The 19,377-nt window shown below is 43.7% G+C and overlaps 1 protein-coding gene across 1 annotated transcript; it reads right to left on the reverse strand.

Moving 5' to 3' along the window:
• Positions 1-10,177: 10,177 nt before the first annotated feature.
• On the reverse strand, positions 10,178-15,333 carry ALG13 (ALG13 UDP-N-acetylglucosaminyltransferase subunit). Its single transcript, XM_033137879.1, has 4 exons — positions 15,172-15,333; positions 13,110-13,272; positions 12,263-12,401; positions 10,178-10,317 (listed from the first exon to the last, which is right to left on the reverse strand). Exons 1-4 carry the CDS (start codon positions 15,250-15,252, stop codon positions 10,209-10,211), a joined length of 492 nt encoding a protein of 163 aa, XP_032993770.1. The 5' UTR covers positions 15,253-15,333; the 3' UTR covers positions 10,178-10,208.
• Between the last annotated feature and the right edge of the window lie 4,044 nt (positions 15,334-19,377).

Here is a 19,377-nt window from a genome sequence, read left to right on the forward strand (position 1 = left end):
TGCTGCGGTACAAAAATAGGGTTCTGGGATTCTTCGAAAAAACTTGACTATGAGCAGGAACTTGCAGTTCTGACAAGGATCCTGCACCTAGGAGAGAGAGAGGCAGGGGAAAGAGATATTCAGCATATAACACTGGACTGTATTTCTCAAGCCCTTTTATTTTGTAAAAGAAGCTGATAATTAAGAAAAGCATTGGAAAAACTACCTACTTTGTCACTGGAGATACAAACTGATTAAATAGATTTCATTGATTAATTACCTAACTTTTAAAAGTAAAACGTTTATGAAGACGCCAAAGAGAAATGTGGTCTCTTATCCAGGGGCGTAGCAAGGGTGGGTGGGGGGCGTCCCGCCCCGGGTTCCAGGGGAGGGGGGTGACACTTTGGCCGCCCCCTCACCCCGCCCCACCGGGTGGGCCCCAAATGGGGCCATGCCGCCTTTTCCCCCTTCCAGCGGCTTTTTTCCGGCGCAAGGGGCAGGCCAGCGAGGAGGGGGCGTCACGCTTGTTGCTGGCATGACACCCCCTCCTCACTGGCCCGCCCCTCGCGCCGAAAGAAGCGGCTGAAAGGGAAGGGGGGAAGCAAAGCAGGCGCGCTCAAGCACCCACTATGCTTCTCTTTTTTCCCCTGGGGGCGTGGCGTCGCACTGTGAACGTGAGTCATGACATCGTGATGCCCCGCCCCCAGGGTGCCTCTTGGCTTCCCGCCCCAGGCAGCCAAGGGGCTAGGAATGCCCCTGTTCTTATCAATTAACAAAAACTACAAACCTGTGTTAGAGACAGACTTCAGTTTTTTTACATCCCCTAAACAGCCTGAAAAAGACATGCAGACTCTACTCCCAACTCCCCCTCATTAAAAATCGCCTGATGCATAAGCTAAATTTGGTGAATTTATCTGACTCCATCTTGTAGCCCCATGCACAATGTATTGTAATTTGCATAGCTGATAAACATCAGTAATCATGGTAGTTAACATTCCTGCCAAAATGTGTATTTGCAGACTCACGGTAGAATCTAAGCAAGGCACTGACTTTATTACCGGTATTATGATTATTAGACAAAGCCACAAAATTAGATTGTTTTTAGTAATGGCAAAGTACATAGCTAATACCCAATCTAGTCACTCCAATGATTTAACGACTCTATGCACTTTAAGTTGTGCCAACATTTCCCTTAACATACATTGAGATATTTCTTTAGGTCAGCTGCCTGCTTCCCAGTTGCATGGATGTTTCTCCCAAGGATTTTCTCCCAGCTATTACTCTTGATAGAAAAAGCTGTTTTCTCATTCTAAAGGGGGAAAATATGGATAGTCTTAGAAATCAGAAACTAGCAAGAGTCGTAACTGGATAATACAAGTGGGCCTCTAATCCAAAGTAATTTTTTGTTGTTGTTCAGTCGTGTCCGACTCTTTGTGACCCCATGGACCAGAGCACGCCAGGCACGCCTATCCTTCACTGCCTCCCGCAGTTTGGCCAAACTCGTGTTAGTCGCTTCTAGAACACTGTCCAACCATCTCATCCTCTGTCATCTCCTTCTCCTTGTGCCCTCCATCTTTCCCAACATCAGGGTCTTTTCCAGGGAGTCTTCTTTTCTCATGGAGCCTCCTCATAATTAGGAAAGTCTGACTGCTCCATTGAGTGTATGGCATTAGTGATCACCAGGTTTACCCCTGGTCTTAGTGCTCCCAAGAGCAGCAATGCAGAATCTCAGGCTCCTCCGTGCTTGGGGTGTGTGTCTCTCCACAAGTCACCTTCCCTCATTACCCCAATGCCAGTGCCAGTGCTTTTGCCCCAGTTTGAACTGTGATCATGCCCCTTTGCTTGCCAACAAGAGCGAGAGAGAGAGAGGGACAAAACTAGTGACTTCTGCATGGCTGGAATGTAGCCTACTGTAGAAATGGGAAGAGTCACGCTGATTGTTCCACCCACCTTTGCCTCTAGCCCTGCCCACCACTGGCATGCAGCCCTTGCACCTAGATCTTGCCCTAGAGTAATAACACTCCCCAGTTTACTAGGGCTTAGCTGTGCCAAGACAATGAGAAACACACACCCTATACTCTACCTTGCTTAAACTAGTTACTCTACCCATTGAGAAGAGTATTTCGAAGAGTCTCTGGTGGAGAACCAAAGCTCTGAGCACTTTTGCATGCATTGAGTAAGGGAATGTGCTGTGTCAGATGAGAATGCCAATGTTTCTGCACCGCTGCATACATGCCAATGGAGTTACTGTGCAGATACTGACCACGCGCTCTGCTGTCCACAGGGATTTCAAGAAAACCACTTCCCCCTACCTTTAGTGGGAGCCTAAGGTGCAGATGGACCACATGGATGGAAAGTGCCCATTGGATGGAGTGATGGCACCTTGCCAGCATCACAGGATCTGAGCAGTTCTGGCGATAATGCTTTGAAAGTCAAGGCAATAAAAACAAGTTTTAGATAGATAGGTGATTGCAGGCTAACGCAATTCAACAGCCACCGAAACTTTGCCAGTGAGTTCTGTTCCGTATTATAGATTTGTACTCCATTTGGCCAGGGAAAGTCAATAACCCATTGCTCTTCTGTTGGTTTAGGACCACATGAGAAGTTCCCTCAATCGCACAGTGGCCCTGTCATGCTCAGTCTATAGAGAAGCATGTGAAACAAGCCACAGAAGCAGCAGGCAGAGTGCACACGCACGAGAAACATGAGGGCTATGTCAGAGGCCAAGAAGCAAGTCAGCGACTGATGTCCAAGAACAAATCAAAGCAAGACTGATGAAACTTGTTGCTTATATTTCTTATTAACTAATGTCACTACTTTCCAGTGTTGTTTCATGATTACAAGGTAATGTTGTTTGCTTAGTAGAATACGTTTTATGCATAGAAACTATTTTTTATAGCATTACTGGCATCAAAATTAAAAATTCTTGGGTTTTCTGAGAGCAGTTTATGTGCTTTTAAATCAAACATAGATTTACCAAGCTAAATGTTGTCCGATCACATAAATACTAGCAGATTTGAATTTCTCACACCCAAAACCACATTTTAAAGACCCCTCACTGAAGACTTTTGGGGGAATTTAGTTTCACTGACTAGAATGGCATGCCCTACCCCAGAGAGGTTTGCTTGGCCCTTCAGCCAAGCCATCTAACAAGAGTTGAAATTTGCCTTAGCCCCTTTACCAGAGCTGTCTTCTGAATGGACCTGGAATCAAAATGTGATTTTAAGGAGGAAAATGGTGTAGAGGTATTGAAATTAAAACTGAAGTGAATTTTTTTTTAAAGCACTTACTTAAAGGCCTAAATTGTAGAAGAACTGCACAACTTTCGGGTCTGAAGAGGATGCAGTGATTAGATACCCCCTCAGTACATGAATGAACGAACAACTGCTTCAGAGATCCAGTGAGGTGCAATGGTTAGAGTTGGTTAGAGTGTCAGATTATGATTGTGGAGTCCCAGGTTCAAACTCCTACTCAGCCATGAAGTTCATTAGGTGACCCTGGGCCAGTTACATACTCTCTTTCGGCCTGGGATCCTAACACAATGATATGACCCTACATGTGAACAAGCAGGAGGCTTTCCTAAAAAAAAATTAAAGTGGAAATAAAGATGGACCAGTACTTGTGGTCACTTTATTAACCTAATAAATAAACTCAATTTCCCCCACACTCTGTCCTACATTAACAAACAAACAAACAAACAAACAAACAAACAAACAAACAAACAAAAAGATTCTCTCACTCCTTGATAAGGAGTTGGATAAGATAGAGAGAAATAACTATACACAGAAATGCTCTCCCAATCGTCCTCACGCACCCCACCAGTAGCAAAGTGAGGGGCTGTGTAGAAAGCAATTTGGCAGCAATAATTTCACTAGGTAATTGTTTTGCTTTTACAAGAAGGGGAAGGCAATTAAGAAACTTATCTGAGGACTTAATGGGAAAATGCACAGGGAAGAAAAGCAGGATGACCCAAATGTATAAATTAACCCGAAGATGGAGAATTAAAAGGAATCTCAGATAGTTCTGGGCCAGCAATTTGGAAACTGCTATATTGGGCATAATCTGGTGCAAAATGTATAACTCAATTAAGGAGATTTCCTGTGGCTTGCCTTTAAGAAAGCTGGAGACAAGCTATGGGTACCACTGGTATATAACTCTAGCAAGATTAAATAAGGTCTTAAAATACTGATGGAAGAAATCAGCACCACAGATTTAAATGTTCTCTCTTTGATAGTGATGCCATCATATCCAGTCTTGCTGGGTTCAAGGGATTTGTTTCATTTTTTTGTTGGATTTTTATACTGAACTATTGGGAAGATAATCATCAAGGTCAAAATACTATTCAAAATCTTTTTATAGCCACAAAGGTTATTCTTTAGTTAGCTCTGGAGGTCTGTATCAATAGCAACTAGAAAAATGACTTAGTAAAGTACTGTATTACACAGAAACTGACAAGCTGAAAAGTTAGAAGGCATAGATTTGGGATCTTGGATTGGAAAGAAATGAATTTTTACAAGGTGTGAAAACAATGTGTGATAACCAGTGTTAATCATACTCAGAGTAGACGCACTGAAATCAACAAATGTAAGCAACTCAATTCAATGGGTCTACTCCGAGTATCATCTAGTTCAATATGCCCAATAAGCAGAGAATCTCCATGATGAAAGCATCAATAAACTGTTTGGATTGCTGACTGCTTGTGCCCAACATATCCGAAGCAACCAAATCCACTCATTTTCCTTGAACTCACCGACTGTTTTTCCTATCAGAAATCAATCTCTGCCCTGGATCCAGAAATTAAGCTCTGTTAATCTGCGGTTTCCTTGAGGAAATATTCTCCACCCAGCAGAAAGAAACCATTGGTGAAGTAAACCACTATAAACATGGAATTTATCTGAATAATGGGATGTGTGGACCAATATAGGTGCATTGATAAAAAGAGATTGACTGGAAGCCTTATTCTTAATGTGCTCCCCATTTCTAAGGGGCAAGACGTCCCAGGGAACACTGGAAATTCATGGTGTAGAATATTCATTTTGTTTACAAACACAGAAGCAGAGCATATGAGAAGCACATCTGCAACAGGCTGCCATTTCATAACTGCATCCAATTCCCAGGGACAGCCCCTACTACCCCCTGCAATTGTTTAACCTTTAGCCAAATCCCATATTCAAACCAGCAAAACTGACTTCACAGGGGAAGGCAGCCGCTGCTTTCCCCCTTATTTAGTGAGTTCATGCAAAAAGGAAGAACCTAACAAGGAGAGGGAAGCAGCTCCTGTTCATGGGTGGACTCTCCAGCCCATGCTACCTTTCCCACAATGCCATTCTGTCTTGATCTCACATTAATCTGCAAATTCTCCTTACACAGACACTTGCATTTAACTTTACATACTTTTCTTTTTTCTTTTTTTTAAAAAAAGCATACTTTTCTCCCAAAACATCCACTTTTAAATGTATTTTAATACATTTGAATACTTGGGAAGTGCCAAGGCTGGCAGACAGCTAAGCTGGAATCTACAAGCTAGTCTAGAAAACATAATCGGTTTGTACTGGAACTCACAAGTAACAAGTTCTTCAAGGGGTCATTAATTTGTTTGGCTTTGCTTTATTATATATTCTGTGTTTTCAATTATATATTCTGTGTTTTCAATGAGAGTTTCTTACCCTTGAGCCGGTCGCATGCATTTGGGTGGCAGGACTGGAGAGGAACAGTAACTCCCTCTCTGTACCCAGCAACACAATCAGATTGAACAAAAGGTGGTTGATACTGGGAAGGCACTGGAAGAATTATGTATATTTAAAAAGAAAAGCATCATAACCCATATGCACAGAATGTCCTTTCAAAGCCCTTAACAATTTGGGCTACCTGAAAGATGGCCTACACCACTGACCCTGCTCGTGGGCACTCACTGGTAACATCAGCTGGTAAGTAATAATAATAATTTATTATTTGTACCCTGCCCATCTGGCTGGGTCTCCCCAGCCACTGGGGAGTACACAAAACAGTGTTGGCCCTGCAATTTCCCAATTAGAATCCACTTGGCCCCTTCATTTCTGTCATTAAGGCAGGCCTTTTTTTAAGGAGAGAAGAGCTTTGATACCATCTTTCCTTAAGTAGGCTTAGGTGATCTAATTAGGTTACCCCTATGCATCTATTTCTCTGTATCCACTCAGTGCTTCACATTGTGCCAGGTGTTGTATTATTTTTACCAGGACTTCTTTCAGCAAGAACTCAGGTGGGCACCATTTCTAAGAGAACAAATGAGGCGTTCATGGTGAGTTCCAGCCCCTTTTTTTCTAGAAAATAGCAATGGTTTTTTACTTTGTCTTTCACTGGTAAGCGTATAAATCCTGAGAGGTCATGGTTCAAAAAAAACAAGGTCGCCATAGTTTTTGGCATACTTGCAGGGAAAAGAACTTATTTGAAAATGTGGGAACGAACCTTGCCACTGCATAGTCAGTTTTCACTGGAAACAAATAACCTTGATGGACAATGTGGCAGAGAAATGACTGACAAAGGAACTCCTCCATTCACAGCCGATTTGCCTACTTGCAACTATTTCACCTGAAAATGCATATTTGAAACTTGCCAGAAAAAAAACATCACTACAGCGCCATCCAGTGGCTAAAAATATGCACACACAAAAAATGGTGGGCAAGAACCACAAAGCAGAGTGGATGTGCTATTGTCAAGATTTCTTACATCCAGTGCTTTTTTCGGGGGGGGGGATGCAGGGGTACTCATACCCCTAAACATTTTATGAATCTAAGTTTGGCCTCACTGAGAGGCAGTATTTCAATGAGTAGGAAAATGAGAGTAGCCCCTAAACATCTTTTTTAGATAAAAAAGCACTGCTTACATCTGTTCCTGTAACAATAGCAGTAAGTACCACCACCATACACAATAATGCAAGGAGGGAATCATGGTTTGGATATACAGTGGTATCTTGGTTCTTGAAGGGTTTGGCTCCCTATCAAACTGGCTCCTGAATGCTGCAAACTTGGAAGTGTTCCAGTTTGTGAACGTTTTTCAGAAGCTGAATGTCTGACACGGCTTCTGCTTGACTGCAGGAAGCTCCTGCAACCAATCAGAAGCCGCACCTTGGTTTTCAAACCGTTTTGGGAGTAAAACCGACTCCCAGAAAGGATTACGGTAAGTTTGGAACCAAGGTGCCACTACTGTAAAAAGGTAAAGGGACCCCTGACTGTTAAGCCCAGTCACAGATGACTCTGGGGTTGTGGCACTCATTTCGCTTTATTGGCTAAGGGAACCGGCGTACAGCTTCTGGGTCATGTGGCCAACATGACTACACCACTTCTGGCGAACCAGAGCAGCGCACAGAAATGCCGTTTACCTTCCCACCGGAGCGGTACCTATTACCTACTTGCACTTCGTGCTTTCGAACTGCTAGGTTGGCAGAAGCAGGGACCGAGCAACAGGAGCTCACCCTGTTGCAAGGATTCGAACCACCTTCTGCTTAGCAAGCCCTAGACTCTGTGGGCCCTAGACCACAGCGCCACCCGCGTCCCTTCATAGCTAAAGCTTATGGAATGGAAATGAGCAGATGAAGGGATAAGGAGAAGTAACTAGAACCTGTGGCCTTTCAGATATTGATGAACTACACAATTCCCATCACCCCTGACCACTGGTTGGGGCTAGTCTCCTGTTTCAATTACTGTGCTGTTTTTAATGAGGTTGTTTTATTGCATGTTTTAATTACAGGTCCTTATATTTTAATATTTTAAACAAACACACAAATATACCCTGCCACCCCATCAAACTTTTGCAGTATGAAGTGATGAGAATTGCACAGAAGTGTGAGGTAACAATTGCTTGATACTTATTGAGCATTCATCCCAAATATGTTTATAACACACAATATGACTCCTGCACAGACTTTAGCAGGCATCTACACTATGACTTTATAGCACATCCAATGCACATTTAACACATATGGCTCCACTGCAAAATAATATGGGAACTGTAGTTTCCTGCTAACATAGCTACAATTCCCAGCCCCCTTAACAAATGGTGTAGTGGTTAAGAGCGGTAGGCTCATAATCTGGTGAACCAGGTTCGCGTCTCCGCTCCTCCACATGCAGCTGCTGGGTGACCTTGGGCTAGTCACACTTCTTTGAAGTCTCTCAGCCCCACTCACCTCACAGAGTGTTTGTTGTGGGGGAGGAAGGGAAAGGAGAATGTTAGCTGCTCTGAGACTCCTTCGGGTAGTGATAAAGCGGGATATCAAATCCAAACTCTTCTTCTTCTTCTTCTACAGTTCCCAGGATTCTTTAGGGGAAGTCATGTGCTTTAAATGTGTGTTGGGTATGTTTTAAATGTATAGTGTGGGGGGTGCACTTTTCTTTGCTGGGCACACCAAGGAAAAGGGATGCTGTTGGGACTCCAACTCCCATCAGCCTCAGCTAGCATGACCAGTGGTCAGGGATGACGGGAACTGTAGATCAGCCACATCTGGAACGTGCAAGCTTTGCCACCCATGCCATAGTAGTTCTCATATTGCTCAAGCCTCATGTTATTTTATTCTAGCGTATCTTTAATGAAAGCAGAAAGGACCCTCTTTTCTTTAAATTCAGTGGAGAAGTTTCTTTAGAGTAAATGAATACAGCAGTTAAAGTGGCCTTCAGCAACATGGTACATCATAACGGGGGAGGCTTGCGCTGTGATCTTTGATGTGGGTGTTACAAGCAGGTCCTGGTTTTCATCTGTAAACTGTTGGCAGGTTGTGTAAGCAATCTTTCCTTTAAGCAGTAGATAGACCTGCATGATGTACCTCCGGGTCATTTTCTGCAGAAAATTGCCAATCCGCGATTGGTTTGCACTGAAGGCTTGGTTAGCTGAACTCAGGCTTAATGTTCACGTTAACATGAAAGCTGGTAACATCATGAAAGTCACAAAGATTGAAAACATTTATCTTCTGAAGACTGCAGGTGGATTCAGATGACCTGTTACAAACTCATGGGTACAGGGTAGACATAATGCAGCGCAACTGTGGTATGATAGCAATATTTCCTGCATCTTTTCTCCTTGGATAATCTCATTTAGCTGTGATTCCTGCATTGCAAGGGGTTGGATTAGATGACCCTTGGGTCCCCTTCCAGTTCTGTGATTCTATTATTCCTCCTCTCAGTTTCAGAGCCAACTGTGCAAAAATTTACTCTTAGCCATAAAACTGAGCAGTTACATAAGAGGGTTAGCCCAATGTACAGTATGCAACCACAGTTGGAAGCAGGGGTTAAGCATGAAATTATGCTAACCTCATCTGTCATGTTCAAAGCTCAGCAGATGCTGGCACTTAGCACTTCTTTCACACACAACCACACACAACATGTGGACATTGCAATGCAAGGCTAGCCCCTGGGGTGAAGGGCAGGTAAGAGGTAAAAATAAAATAATGTTAAAGTCAGGGCAATGGCTCTGAGAGCTCTACAGGTGAATAAGACTCATGAATAAGGCTCATGCCTGCTGCTAATATATATTTAACAGAAACAGTTTTCATAAGAGATCTTACTAATCTTTTTTGAGCTTCCACTTAAGGTGCTTATATAGGCTTAATGCTGGTGTACAGGTAACTTGCAACTTACACTTATTTAACATACATGCTCACAGCTTTAAGCACATTGCCAAAATAATAATAATATTAAATTAAAAATAATGCAGAAATGGTACACAGAGTGAAAAAATAAAAGCCAGCATCCTTCACTGAGTGTGTTTGGGTGCAGAAGAGGCAGATGGAGACAAGTAATTTTTTAAATGGTTTTAAAGGGGTGTTCTGGCTTTATGTGATTTTGCTTATATGCATGATGGCCAGGAATGTAATCCCTGGCATGTTAAGTTGCGAGTTACCTGTATGTTATAGCCCCCGTTATCAAATCCTGTTGCCCCAAACATTTTCTTATCCAAATGGACACTGTCTGCTAAATGGTTTATGGAAAAGTAACCTCAAGCAAACTCAACACTGAAACGTAATCAAAAGTCTAAAACCCGAATGACATTGTGCCCTATTTGAAATAAAGCTGAGCAAAGAAGTGTGTGTTTAGAGGGGGGGGGGGTTGGTTGGTACTGCTTGCTTCCTGGACCACTAAGGCCATGTCAAAGCTACAGGCCAGTGAATTGGTTTTCTTTTGCTGCAATGCAGTCTATAATTTAATTTCATTTGCCACGGCAAGCACACATGTATGTTGGAATTATATGTACAGCTCATTTATTCAAATGCCAATTACTTTGTCCAAGAATGCAGCAAATTTTTCTGGCTGTCCAGGAGGAAAAGGCTTCAGGGTTGAAAAGTCTGATGTTTGAAGTGTCTTCACAAGGGTCCTATAGAAAAATAACAAAAAACAAAAAAACACACACACATAAATATTATTATTTTGGAAGAGGTAGTTCATTCAGTTCTTTTACCCTTATAAATAGCTATGTAAGATACAACAGATTACATTAAAGTGGTACCTCTGGTTAAGTACTTAATTTGTTCCGGAGTCCGTTCTTAACCTGAAGCACCACTTTAGCTAATGGGACCTCCCGCTGCTGCTGCGCCTCCAGAGCACAATTTCTGTTCTTATCCTGAAGCAAAGTTATTAACCTGAAGCGTTATTTCTGGGTTAGCGGAGTTTGTAACCTGAAGCGTATGTAACCCGAGGTACCACTGTAGTGACTTGCCCAAGATTACTTGATGAGCTTTCTGGCTGAGCAAATATTTAATCCCTAGACCAAGACTAGATCCACTACACCATGCTGGATCCCATGATCAATTTCACAAGCTTTCCATGAGCTGGATTTGCACATTAAAGCAGACGTGCAGCTACCATTTAAAATAAATAAATAGTAGTCCTGCTTCCCTTCTTCCTTGTAACATCCAGTAACACAAAATTTGAGATGCCACTCCATTAAGCAGCAGGTTTTCCTGCCTCTGAGTGCCACTTCACTGGCTGCTCCTTGAGGTCAGGGAAACTCACAGTGGCAATGATTCTGTGTCATACATTTTGCACTATTAGTCCTAGGTAGAAGAATGAAATGTGGAGGCTGCTTTTTTCAGTGGTAGTTCTGCATCTACTATAACATTTCAGAAGAACACAGAACAGAAAAAAATGTTTTGATTGCTTGTTTGGGTGCTTTGGGTTTGTTTTTTTCCTAGAGAGAGAACAAGGAAATTGAGCAGGAGTTTTATTTATTGAAGGGTTGTCTTCAAACTGCTGCTTTTTCTCACATATCCCCCTAAATACGCACCCAGGTGTTAGGTTCAGCAGGGGAGGCCATCTTGGTAGTTCCTCTGCCTTCAGAAGCTTGGGTGGTAGTGGCCTGGGGAGAGGGCATTCTCTGAGGCAGCCCCTAAGCTGCGGAACACCCTCCCCACAAAGGTGCTTCTGGTATCTTAATTATACAGCTTCCAACCAAGTATGGAAGTCAAGCTCAGGAGGCTGAGGTGACCCTCATGAAGTCTCAGCTTCTAAGTCCTGCTTCAGTGTTTTATGGATTTCCTTACATTTATACCCCCAGCTTCCTTCCATTATGAAATCTAAAGCAGCTTACATTGATTGGTTTTCAGGTGGTCTTCCATCCAGGCACTGACTGGAACCAGGCCTGCTGAAGTTCTGCAAGGTAGGTGGGAGCTCATGTACCTTCAGATGGCTGACCAAGAAGGGTCAGAGTGAGTATGCAGCTCCTGCACAAAAGGAGCTGTATGAACATGCTTCCTACAACATCCCCTCCTTGGGGGTCTTCCTCGTCTAGGTCAATGGAGTCATGACACCACCTGGACTCTGCTTCCAAAGCTAATGAAGAAGGGATCTCTGTAAGGATCAATGTTTATTCCTTGAAGCTGGGGCTCTGGCTTTAGCCAGAGAATGCAAAAAGTGCTGTATCTTAATGGCAGGAAAAGGACTCCTTAATTGTGAACATTCTTCTTCCTGCCACAGTCCATTGGTTTGAGACATGCATTGTTGCTTCCTTACTTCCAGGAAGGTCAACATGGATAGTTTGCAGAAGGGCAACTAAATGGTGTTGAAGAAGAGCCATGGCTGCAAGTTAGGGGGGAAGAGATGCACATTGCTTTAAACAGCCTCTGCATCAGGTAACTCAAGAGCCAATAAAGAGGGTGATTAAGATCTGCAGCACTAAATTGATTCAACAGTTTTTGTAACTTTGTGTTGTGAACTGCCCTGAGACCTACGGCTGTAGGGCGGTATACAAATTTTATAATAAAGTAAGCAAGTAAGTTTGCAGGAAAGCTTGCAACGAAAACAGTGTTAAAGAAGATCCATACCTGCAAGTGCAGTAAAAGAGGTGGCCATCCCTGCACAGCTGCCTTGCCAGTTCTAACTGGTGATTGTCCATAAGCTTGTCATTTACAACTACAAGTAGTGGCTTCCCTGCTTCCAATACTTCCAAGCAGCTACCTGCACCTGTAGTAGTAAAACAGTAGTGAAGAACAACTACTTAATTACCCACCTTTCACACTAAGATCCCAGGGAAGGTGACAACAACAAAAGCACAATGCTAAAAACAGTTTACAACAACTTACAATCAGAGAAACAAGGTATTTACACACCTCAAGTGTCAAAAGCCACGGCAAAGAGATGTATCTTCAGCAAAAACAACATTCAATTTCACACAGCAGTGAACAAGAATTCATGCTAAGGACTACCAGGGCTAGAAATGCATATCCAGTAACATCTACCTTTTGGGGGCTTTTGTTCCTCTGAAGACATCCATACTCCCATTAATTTGGTGTATTTAACATTACACTGAGGGGCATAAAACATATTAAGGAAGCAATCCTGTGTTTGGTGAGAGCGTGGCTGAGAGCCAATAAGATGCTGCGGACCTCCCCTCTCTTCAGACAAAAGACCCTCAAAAGGGCACTGGGCCAGATCTGGGGAGGCCTTTGATTCACCAGATTAAAAGCCCCATGTTATAAACAGAATATTAAGCCATCAAAATTAGGTCATGCAAGGAAAGACAACACTACCTTTTCACATAAGGGAAACACTTCTCTCCTGAAACATCACTGATGTTAGCCAAAATAAAGTGAGCCATTTGGTTGAACTTGCCCTTTTGGAAGTCTGTGTTGATGCCAATCAAGACTTTTCTCATTGAAACAGAAGTTTTACCTGCATGACTTATGACTAGATCGGCTGTTTGCACATCTTCAGAGAGTGAGTTTTTGAACCTGAACACTTCCAGGGTAAATGTAGGTGTGCTGGTTGAAACAGGGCAAACTGTGCCCCTGCCAACTTGAAGAACAAGTCTGCTGTAGCCAAGATCCTGTAAAACCTGTAGAGGGAAAGGAAATTACACTCAGACTTGGTACTGACTTAAGTTAAATGCAAGAATACCACATCAGATGCTGCGAGTGTGAGCTAATTTGCTCCTCCAAGTACATAAAGCCCAGCAAGAAGCAAAAATATATAGGCGCATTTGGCAACTTATCAGTGTGCTTGTATCCTGTTGGTGAGAGACAGTCTTTATGTATACAGTCATACCTCGGGTTGCGATCGCTGCGGGTTGCACGTTTTCAGTTTACGGACTTGCTGAACCCGGAAGTTCTGGAATGGGTTACTTCCAGGTTTCGGCGCTTTGCACATGCGCAGAAGCACCGAATTGCATTATGTGCATGTGTGCGCAGATGCAGCACTGCAGGTTACGGATGCTGCGGGTTGCGAACATGCCTCCCGCACGGATCTCGTTCGCAACCTGAGCGTCCACTGTAAACAGTAAAATGAAATTAGTGTACATCACGCATGATTAAGCTGTCATTTGCATTACCCTTAATTAGGTACGTAATGCAATCTTGTATCTGTAATCCACATATTCAATATCACTTTCTGTGAATTAGTTACTGCTAGCCTTGGACACTTTGTACTGTATTGCAAGCAGGGTGGCTGTGCAGGACTGGGACAATTTGTGTGCAAAAGTGCAAGTTTCCCCATAATCCCACTACATTCTTAATGGTGGGGATTTTGCTGTGTAATTGTACTGGTCTCTTACTAATCCTATGCAGAATTAAATTCCCTTAAACCCATTTATTCCATTAGGCTTTGGTGCATTCATCCCTGCATAGATCAGGCTGCTGCTCGACCATGCATATTCATATTTAAATCAAGGGCCACACAAGCAAACATAGGCTGATAATACACTTCTGATATTCCACCCATATCTGTTAACTCTATTAAAACAAAGATGGGAGACCTGTGGCTGCCCAGATGTTGGACTGCAGCTCCCATCAGCAGGCCTGTGAAGGAGAGGAGGCAACCAGGTACACTTGCCCTGGGCCTCAGAGGGCTAAGTCACCCACAGAGGCTCACCAGGGCTTTTGGAGTTTATTTTAAGACTCCTGCCCTGGGTCTCAGACAAGCTCTGCACAGTCTTGCCCATCAGCCCCAGCCAGAATGGTGTATGCTTGAGAATGATGGGAGCTGAAGCCCCCAGGGAAATCTGGACGGTCACAGGATCCCCAGCCCTGCATTACAACTATAGTAATGCTTATTTCTGGGGATAAACGTGACGTGGATTGCACCACTGAGGTACATTCCACTAGCACTACCACCCCAAAGAAGTACAATGGGAACTGTTAAGGATGCTCAGATTTGCTAGAAGACCCCACTCCCATGTTCCCCCTCATGGACCTACAATTTTTAGAGCGGTTTACCAATTAATAATACCCCCTACCCAGGAAAGTCTAGCTGTGCGAGGGGAAGTGTGTACATGTGTCTCCCAATAACTCTCGGCGCTCTTAACCAAACTGCTGCTTCCAAGACGTTTTGCGGGAAGAAGCTATGCCTGCTTATAATGTGAATGCACAGTGCAGTCTCCTCCATGGATCACTGTGGAATTTACTTCTGAGTAACCCAAGCTAGAGGACGGGCGGGAATCATCCTGCAACCTTGTCTTTCTTCACCTATCACGTTCGGCCCCCCCACCCCCAATATCCTTCCATGCAAAGTGCGGAGCAACACTGGGGTTCCCTTTCTTATTGGAAACGACAGTCCAGACAGGGACTCAGAAAAACGTAAGGCGCGCAGAACTCCCAGAAGACGCCGGATGTGACGCCACACTGGCTACACGGGACGTTTCCGCCCGTCCGTCGCTCGCCTCCGGCGGTTGCCTAGCAACGACGGCCAAAGCCGGGGGAAGCGGGAAGAAAGAGGGGCCAAGAAGGTGGAAGAGCCTCGCCTGCAGAGCCTCCGGAGCCGTCACGGCGGCGATGAGGTCGTCGAAGCTGGTCGTGCCCACGGTGACAAAGGCGGATTTCATGGCCGGCGAAGAGACGTCGTGACCATAGGGAAGGAAAGCTAGAGCGGAGGTCACGTAACGTCGTGGATGGGAAAAACCTCCTTCCACCCCACGCCCCCCCCCATAGCCGGCGTCCTTCTGGAACGAGCAGTATCTATGGTAATCCCAGTATGCTTTGCGGAGGGAGCTCGGCGTGGAAAAGTCTCCAAGAGATAGGAAAGGGTGGAGAAACGCATCTCCTTGTTCAGTGGGTAATTTCAATATCGTATTGGAAACCATTCTTTTAGACGCAGGATGGCGGCGACAAAAGACGGTGGTAGGGTAGCTGTTAGAGTTTCTGACTAGGAATCTTAGAGGTGAAGGGTTCGAATCCACTCGGCCACGAAATTTATTGGATGACCTTCGACGCCACTCACTGTTTTTCTCAGCTTTACCTACCTCACAAGGTTGCTGTGAGGATAACAATGAAGAGTGGATAGAGCCATTTGGAGCTCTTTGAAGAAAAAAGAATTAGTCAAATTTGACAGGTGAGCAGGGTTGACCACCTCCTTGGCGATCGCTCACATAGCTGAGTAAGATTGTCTTCCATGAACATGATTTTAACAGAGAGTCCATAAGTGACTGTGGAGGCCAATTCTGGACCCACACGTCCTCCCACAGTGGGGACATTGGTTCCCGGGCTGGAGTTGATCATGGTGTGGATTTGCCAAGCGTGCCTTCCTCTTAGCACGTTTCTCCCTTGCATCCTGAGTTTGAGTGTCTTCAAAGTCCATGACACCTTTGGTAAAGGCTGTTCTCCAATTGGAGCGCTCACAGGCAAGTGTTTCCCAGTTGTTGGTGTTTATACTACATTTTTAAAGATCTGCCTTGAGACAGTCTTTAAATCTCTTTTGTTGACCACCAGCATTTTTAAGTTCGGAATAGAGTAGTTGCTTTGGAAGACAATAATCAGGCATCCGCACAACATGACCAGCCCAACGAAGTTGATGTTGAAGAATCATTGCTTCGACACTGGTGACCTTTGCTTCTTCCAGTACACTGATATTAGTTCGCCTGTCTTCCCAAGTGATGTGTAAAAAAATTTGGACACACCATTGATAGAATCTTTCAAGGAGTTGGAGTTGTTTATAAGTGCTCCATCTTTCACAAGCATACAGTAAGGTTGGTAGTACAATAGCTTTATAAACGGGCATTTTGGATTCCCTGTGAATATCCTGGTTCTCAAACACTGCACTTCAGTTGGGAGAAAGCCGCACTCACAGAGCTCAGGCGATGCTGGATTTGAGCATCAGTGTCAGCCCTTGGGGAAAGATAACTGCCCTGGTAGGAGAAGTGATTGATACTTTCCAATGTTACACCATTGAGTTGGATTTGTGGCACTGCAGATAGGTTGTTTTTGTGCTTGTCAGTGCAACACTTTGGCTTTTTGAATGTTGAGCTGTTGTGTCGTGGGTACGTGGAAACAATAATTCCAATGACACGTCTTCCTGAACAGCTCTTTTATTGTAAGGTAACTGACAAGACTGGGGAACGGGGGCAGGGGAAGCTCTATTTAAGGCACAATGGTACAGGGAGGATAGATACATTTAAGCGGGAACCAATAATTAACTTTCCGGCAGGACCCAACCAGACTGTGGATTGTACTTGTACCCTTAACTGACAAATGACATTACTCTGCCCGGCTGACAGAACGTTTACTTAATACACAACAGAGCGATAGGCCAAGCTTTTCATAAGCTTCTGTGAAGATATTTAGGATGGTTTGGAGTGTGCACACACTACGTTGTCATCATCATACTGAAGCTGAATGATGGAAGTTATGGTAACAAATTTATCTGGGCAGCCAGTTTTCAGAAGGATATTCCACAGGGCATTATGATTTCCAGTGTCGAAAGTCTTAGTCAGGTCAATAAACGCCATATACAGGGGTTGGTTTTGCTCTCTGCATTTTTCTTGAAGATTTTGAGTGTTGAGTGGTGAAAATCATGTCCACTGTTCCCCTAGAAGGTTGAAAACCATTTTGGGATTCAGAAAGTGTAGCCTCGGATATCGTTAGAAGGTGGTTTGCTAAGATCCTTGCAAGAATTTTGCTGGCCGCATCTAATAAAGAGATGCCTCAATAGTTTATGTAATCCATTCCATCACCTTTTTAAAATAGATTGATCATTTTGGCATCCTTAAAGGCTGCTGGGATCTCCTCTCTCTCCCAGATTTTTTTCAATGAGCTTGTGAAGTTGTTGTTGTGTAAGTTCAATTCCACCCACTTTGAAGACTTTGGCAGGTATCCCATCAGGTCCACTGGCTTTGTTGTTTTTCATTTGGTTAATAGCTGTACACAGCTCTCCCAGATTTGGAGATACTGCAAGCTCATCTCTAATTTGTTTTTGTGGAATTTGTGAAAGGATCTCAGCAGCTACGGCGGAGCTGTGGTTAAGGAGATGCTGGTAATGTTCTTTCCAGCACAGTGCAATAGCTTCTTTATCTTTTAGAAGTGTGGTACCGTCTGTTGAGTGTAGGGGGCATATGCCATGAGTTATTGGCCCATAGATGGTCTATGTGGCTTTAAAGAAATTCTGTGCATCATGAGTGTTGGCTAAGTGCTGGATCTCTTGAGCTTTTTTTATCCACCAAGTGTTCTTTAGTTCTCTGGTTCTTCTCTGAACCTCAGCCTTAGCGTTGGTGTAGGGTTTTTTTTCTTAGTGGCGCAGTTTCTTTCTTCCTTTTCTTATCAGTCATGCATTCAATCACACTGTCATTCTCATCAAACCAGTCCTGGTATTTCTTGGTTTGGTATTCAATATTTTGTTCACAGGCTGCAATAATAGATGTTTTTAGCTTGGTCCAGTGTTCCTCGTTGCTATCAGGGAACTCTGAAAGCAGATGGCCCTTAAGAGTCTTTTGGAAGCAATCCAATCATCTATCAGTCACCTGACATCACATTTTCCTGACATTACATTTTCCTTGCCTCTGTGGTTTGAAATTGAACACTGGACAAAGGAACAGCACTTTGCAGCACCAACCATCATGGCTACTGTTGCAAAGGCACCACACTAACAGCATAACACAGTAAATAAAAATCAAAAGTCAATGGCTTTTGAAAGTTATGGAGATAAATATATACTTTCTTCCCTTTGAAAAACAAAGGTGCACCTGCAAACAGCTAATCGGTTATGATAAACTAAAGATCTCGGGACTGAAAGTACATAATTTTATCCATCCACTAGATGACAGTGTTTGTACACAAGGATAAATCCAAAACCAGCAGAGGTATGGTAATGTTACATGGACCAACTGAAACATCACAAAATAAATAAATAAAAATAAAATGAGCAAACCTTTACTTCAGAATAATAATTATTCTGTCTAAATGTTGTTGTTGTTTTTTTAAGATAGATTTGTGGGGTGGGGTAAGAATCTGAATGAAGAGTCCAGACAGACTTAATAGATGAAGTAATGTTCACACTGAAGCTGGTCTAAACACCCAGTGGTAGAATAAAGTAAACACACTTTTTCAGTCCTCCCTGCTGCTAGAAAACTAGTACCACAGGGAAAGGGTTGAGTTAGAATCCTCATTTCTCTCCAGATATGCTAGTTTTCTATTTCCAGGTAATTTGAGTGGGCAGGAGGGAGCTATCATAAGCAGCATACCCCAATTGTAACCTTAAGTAGTATCATTCCCGCTATTTCCAGTGTTTGAGTTGTGAGTGCATCTGCTTATCCAAGCACAAGTGCACAAGTGGGAATTAGCAGCAGGCTTGGAGGGACCTCCAAGTTTGCAGAAGTACAGAAAACCTTAAAGAAAATCAAGTGAGTCAGATGAGAACTGAGCATGCTCGCAGGCCACAGAGTGCTGGCTGGCTGACTGACTGTTGCGGGGATGGGGGTGAGATGGGGTGTTCTGGGGGAGGATATGATGGCTGGCTGGCTGGCTGAAACAGTGAAGAAACCCAGGACTTCTCCCTGCTGCAACATTTGGTCGTAGGCAGGGCTGGCTCACCCATGAGGCAAGGTGAGTCAACTGCCTCAGACAGCAAGATCCATAGGGGTGGCAGATTCATTTTTAAATATGTGGACTGAATCAAATTCCTTCCCCATTCCTACCCAATAGGTGTGCATTGCTGAACCAATCATCACCGTCTTCATACA

This window comes from Lacerta agilis, chromosome Z, assembly GCF_009819535.1.
Source record: "Lacerta agilis isolate rLacAgi1 chromosome Z, rLacAgi1.pri, whole genome shotgun sequence".
NCBI lineage: Eukaryota > Metazoa > Chordata > Lepidosauria > Squamata > Lacertidae > Lacerta > Lacerta agilis.

Excerpts from the sequence above, each read along its gene's own strand:
- ALG13 (XM_033137879.1), bottom strand. The coding sequence starts at position 15,252 with ATGAAATCCGCCTTTGTCACCGTGGGCACGACCAGCTTCGACGACCTC. Across the intron at positions 13,273-15,171 it reads CGGCTCCGGAGGCTCTGCAG|GTTTTACAGGATCTTGGCTA; the intron begins GCGAGGCTCTTC and ends TTCCCTCTACAG. Across the intron at positions 12,402-13,109 it reads TCTAGTCATAAGTCATGCAG|GTGCAGGTAGCTGCTTGGAA; the intron begins GTAAAACTTCTG and ends TTACTACTACAG.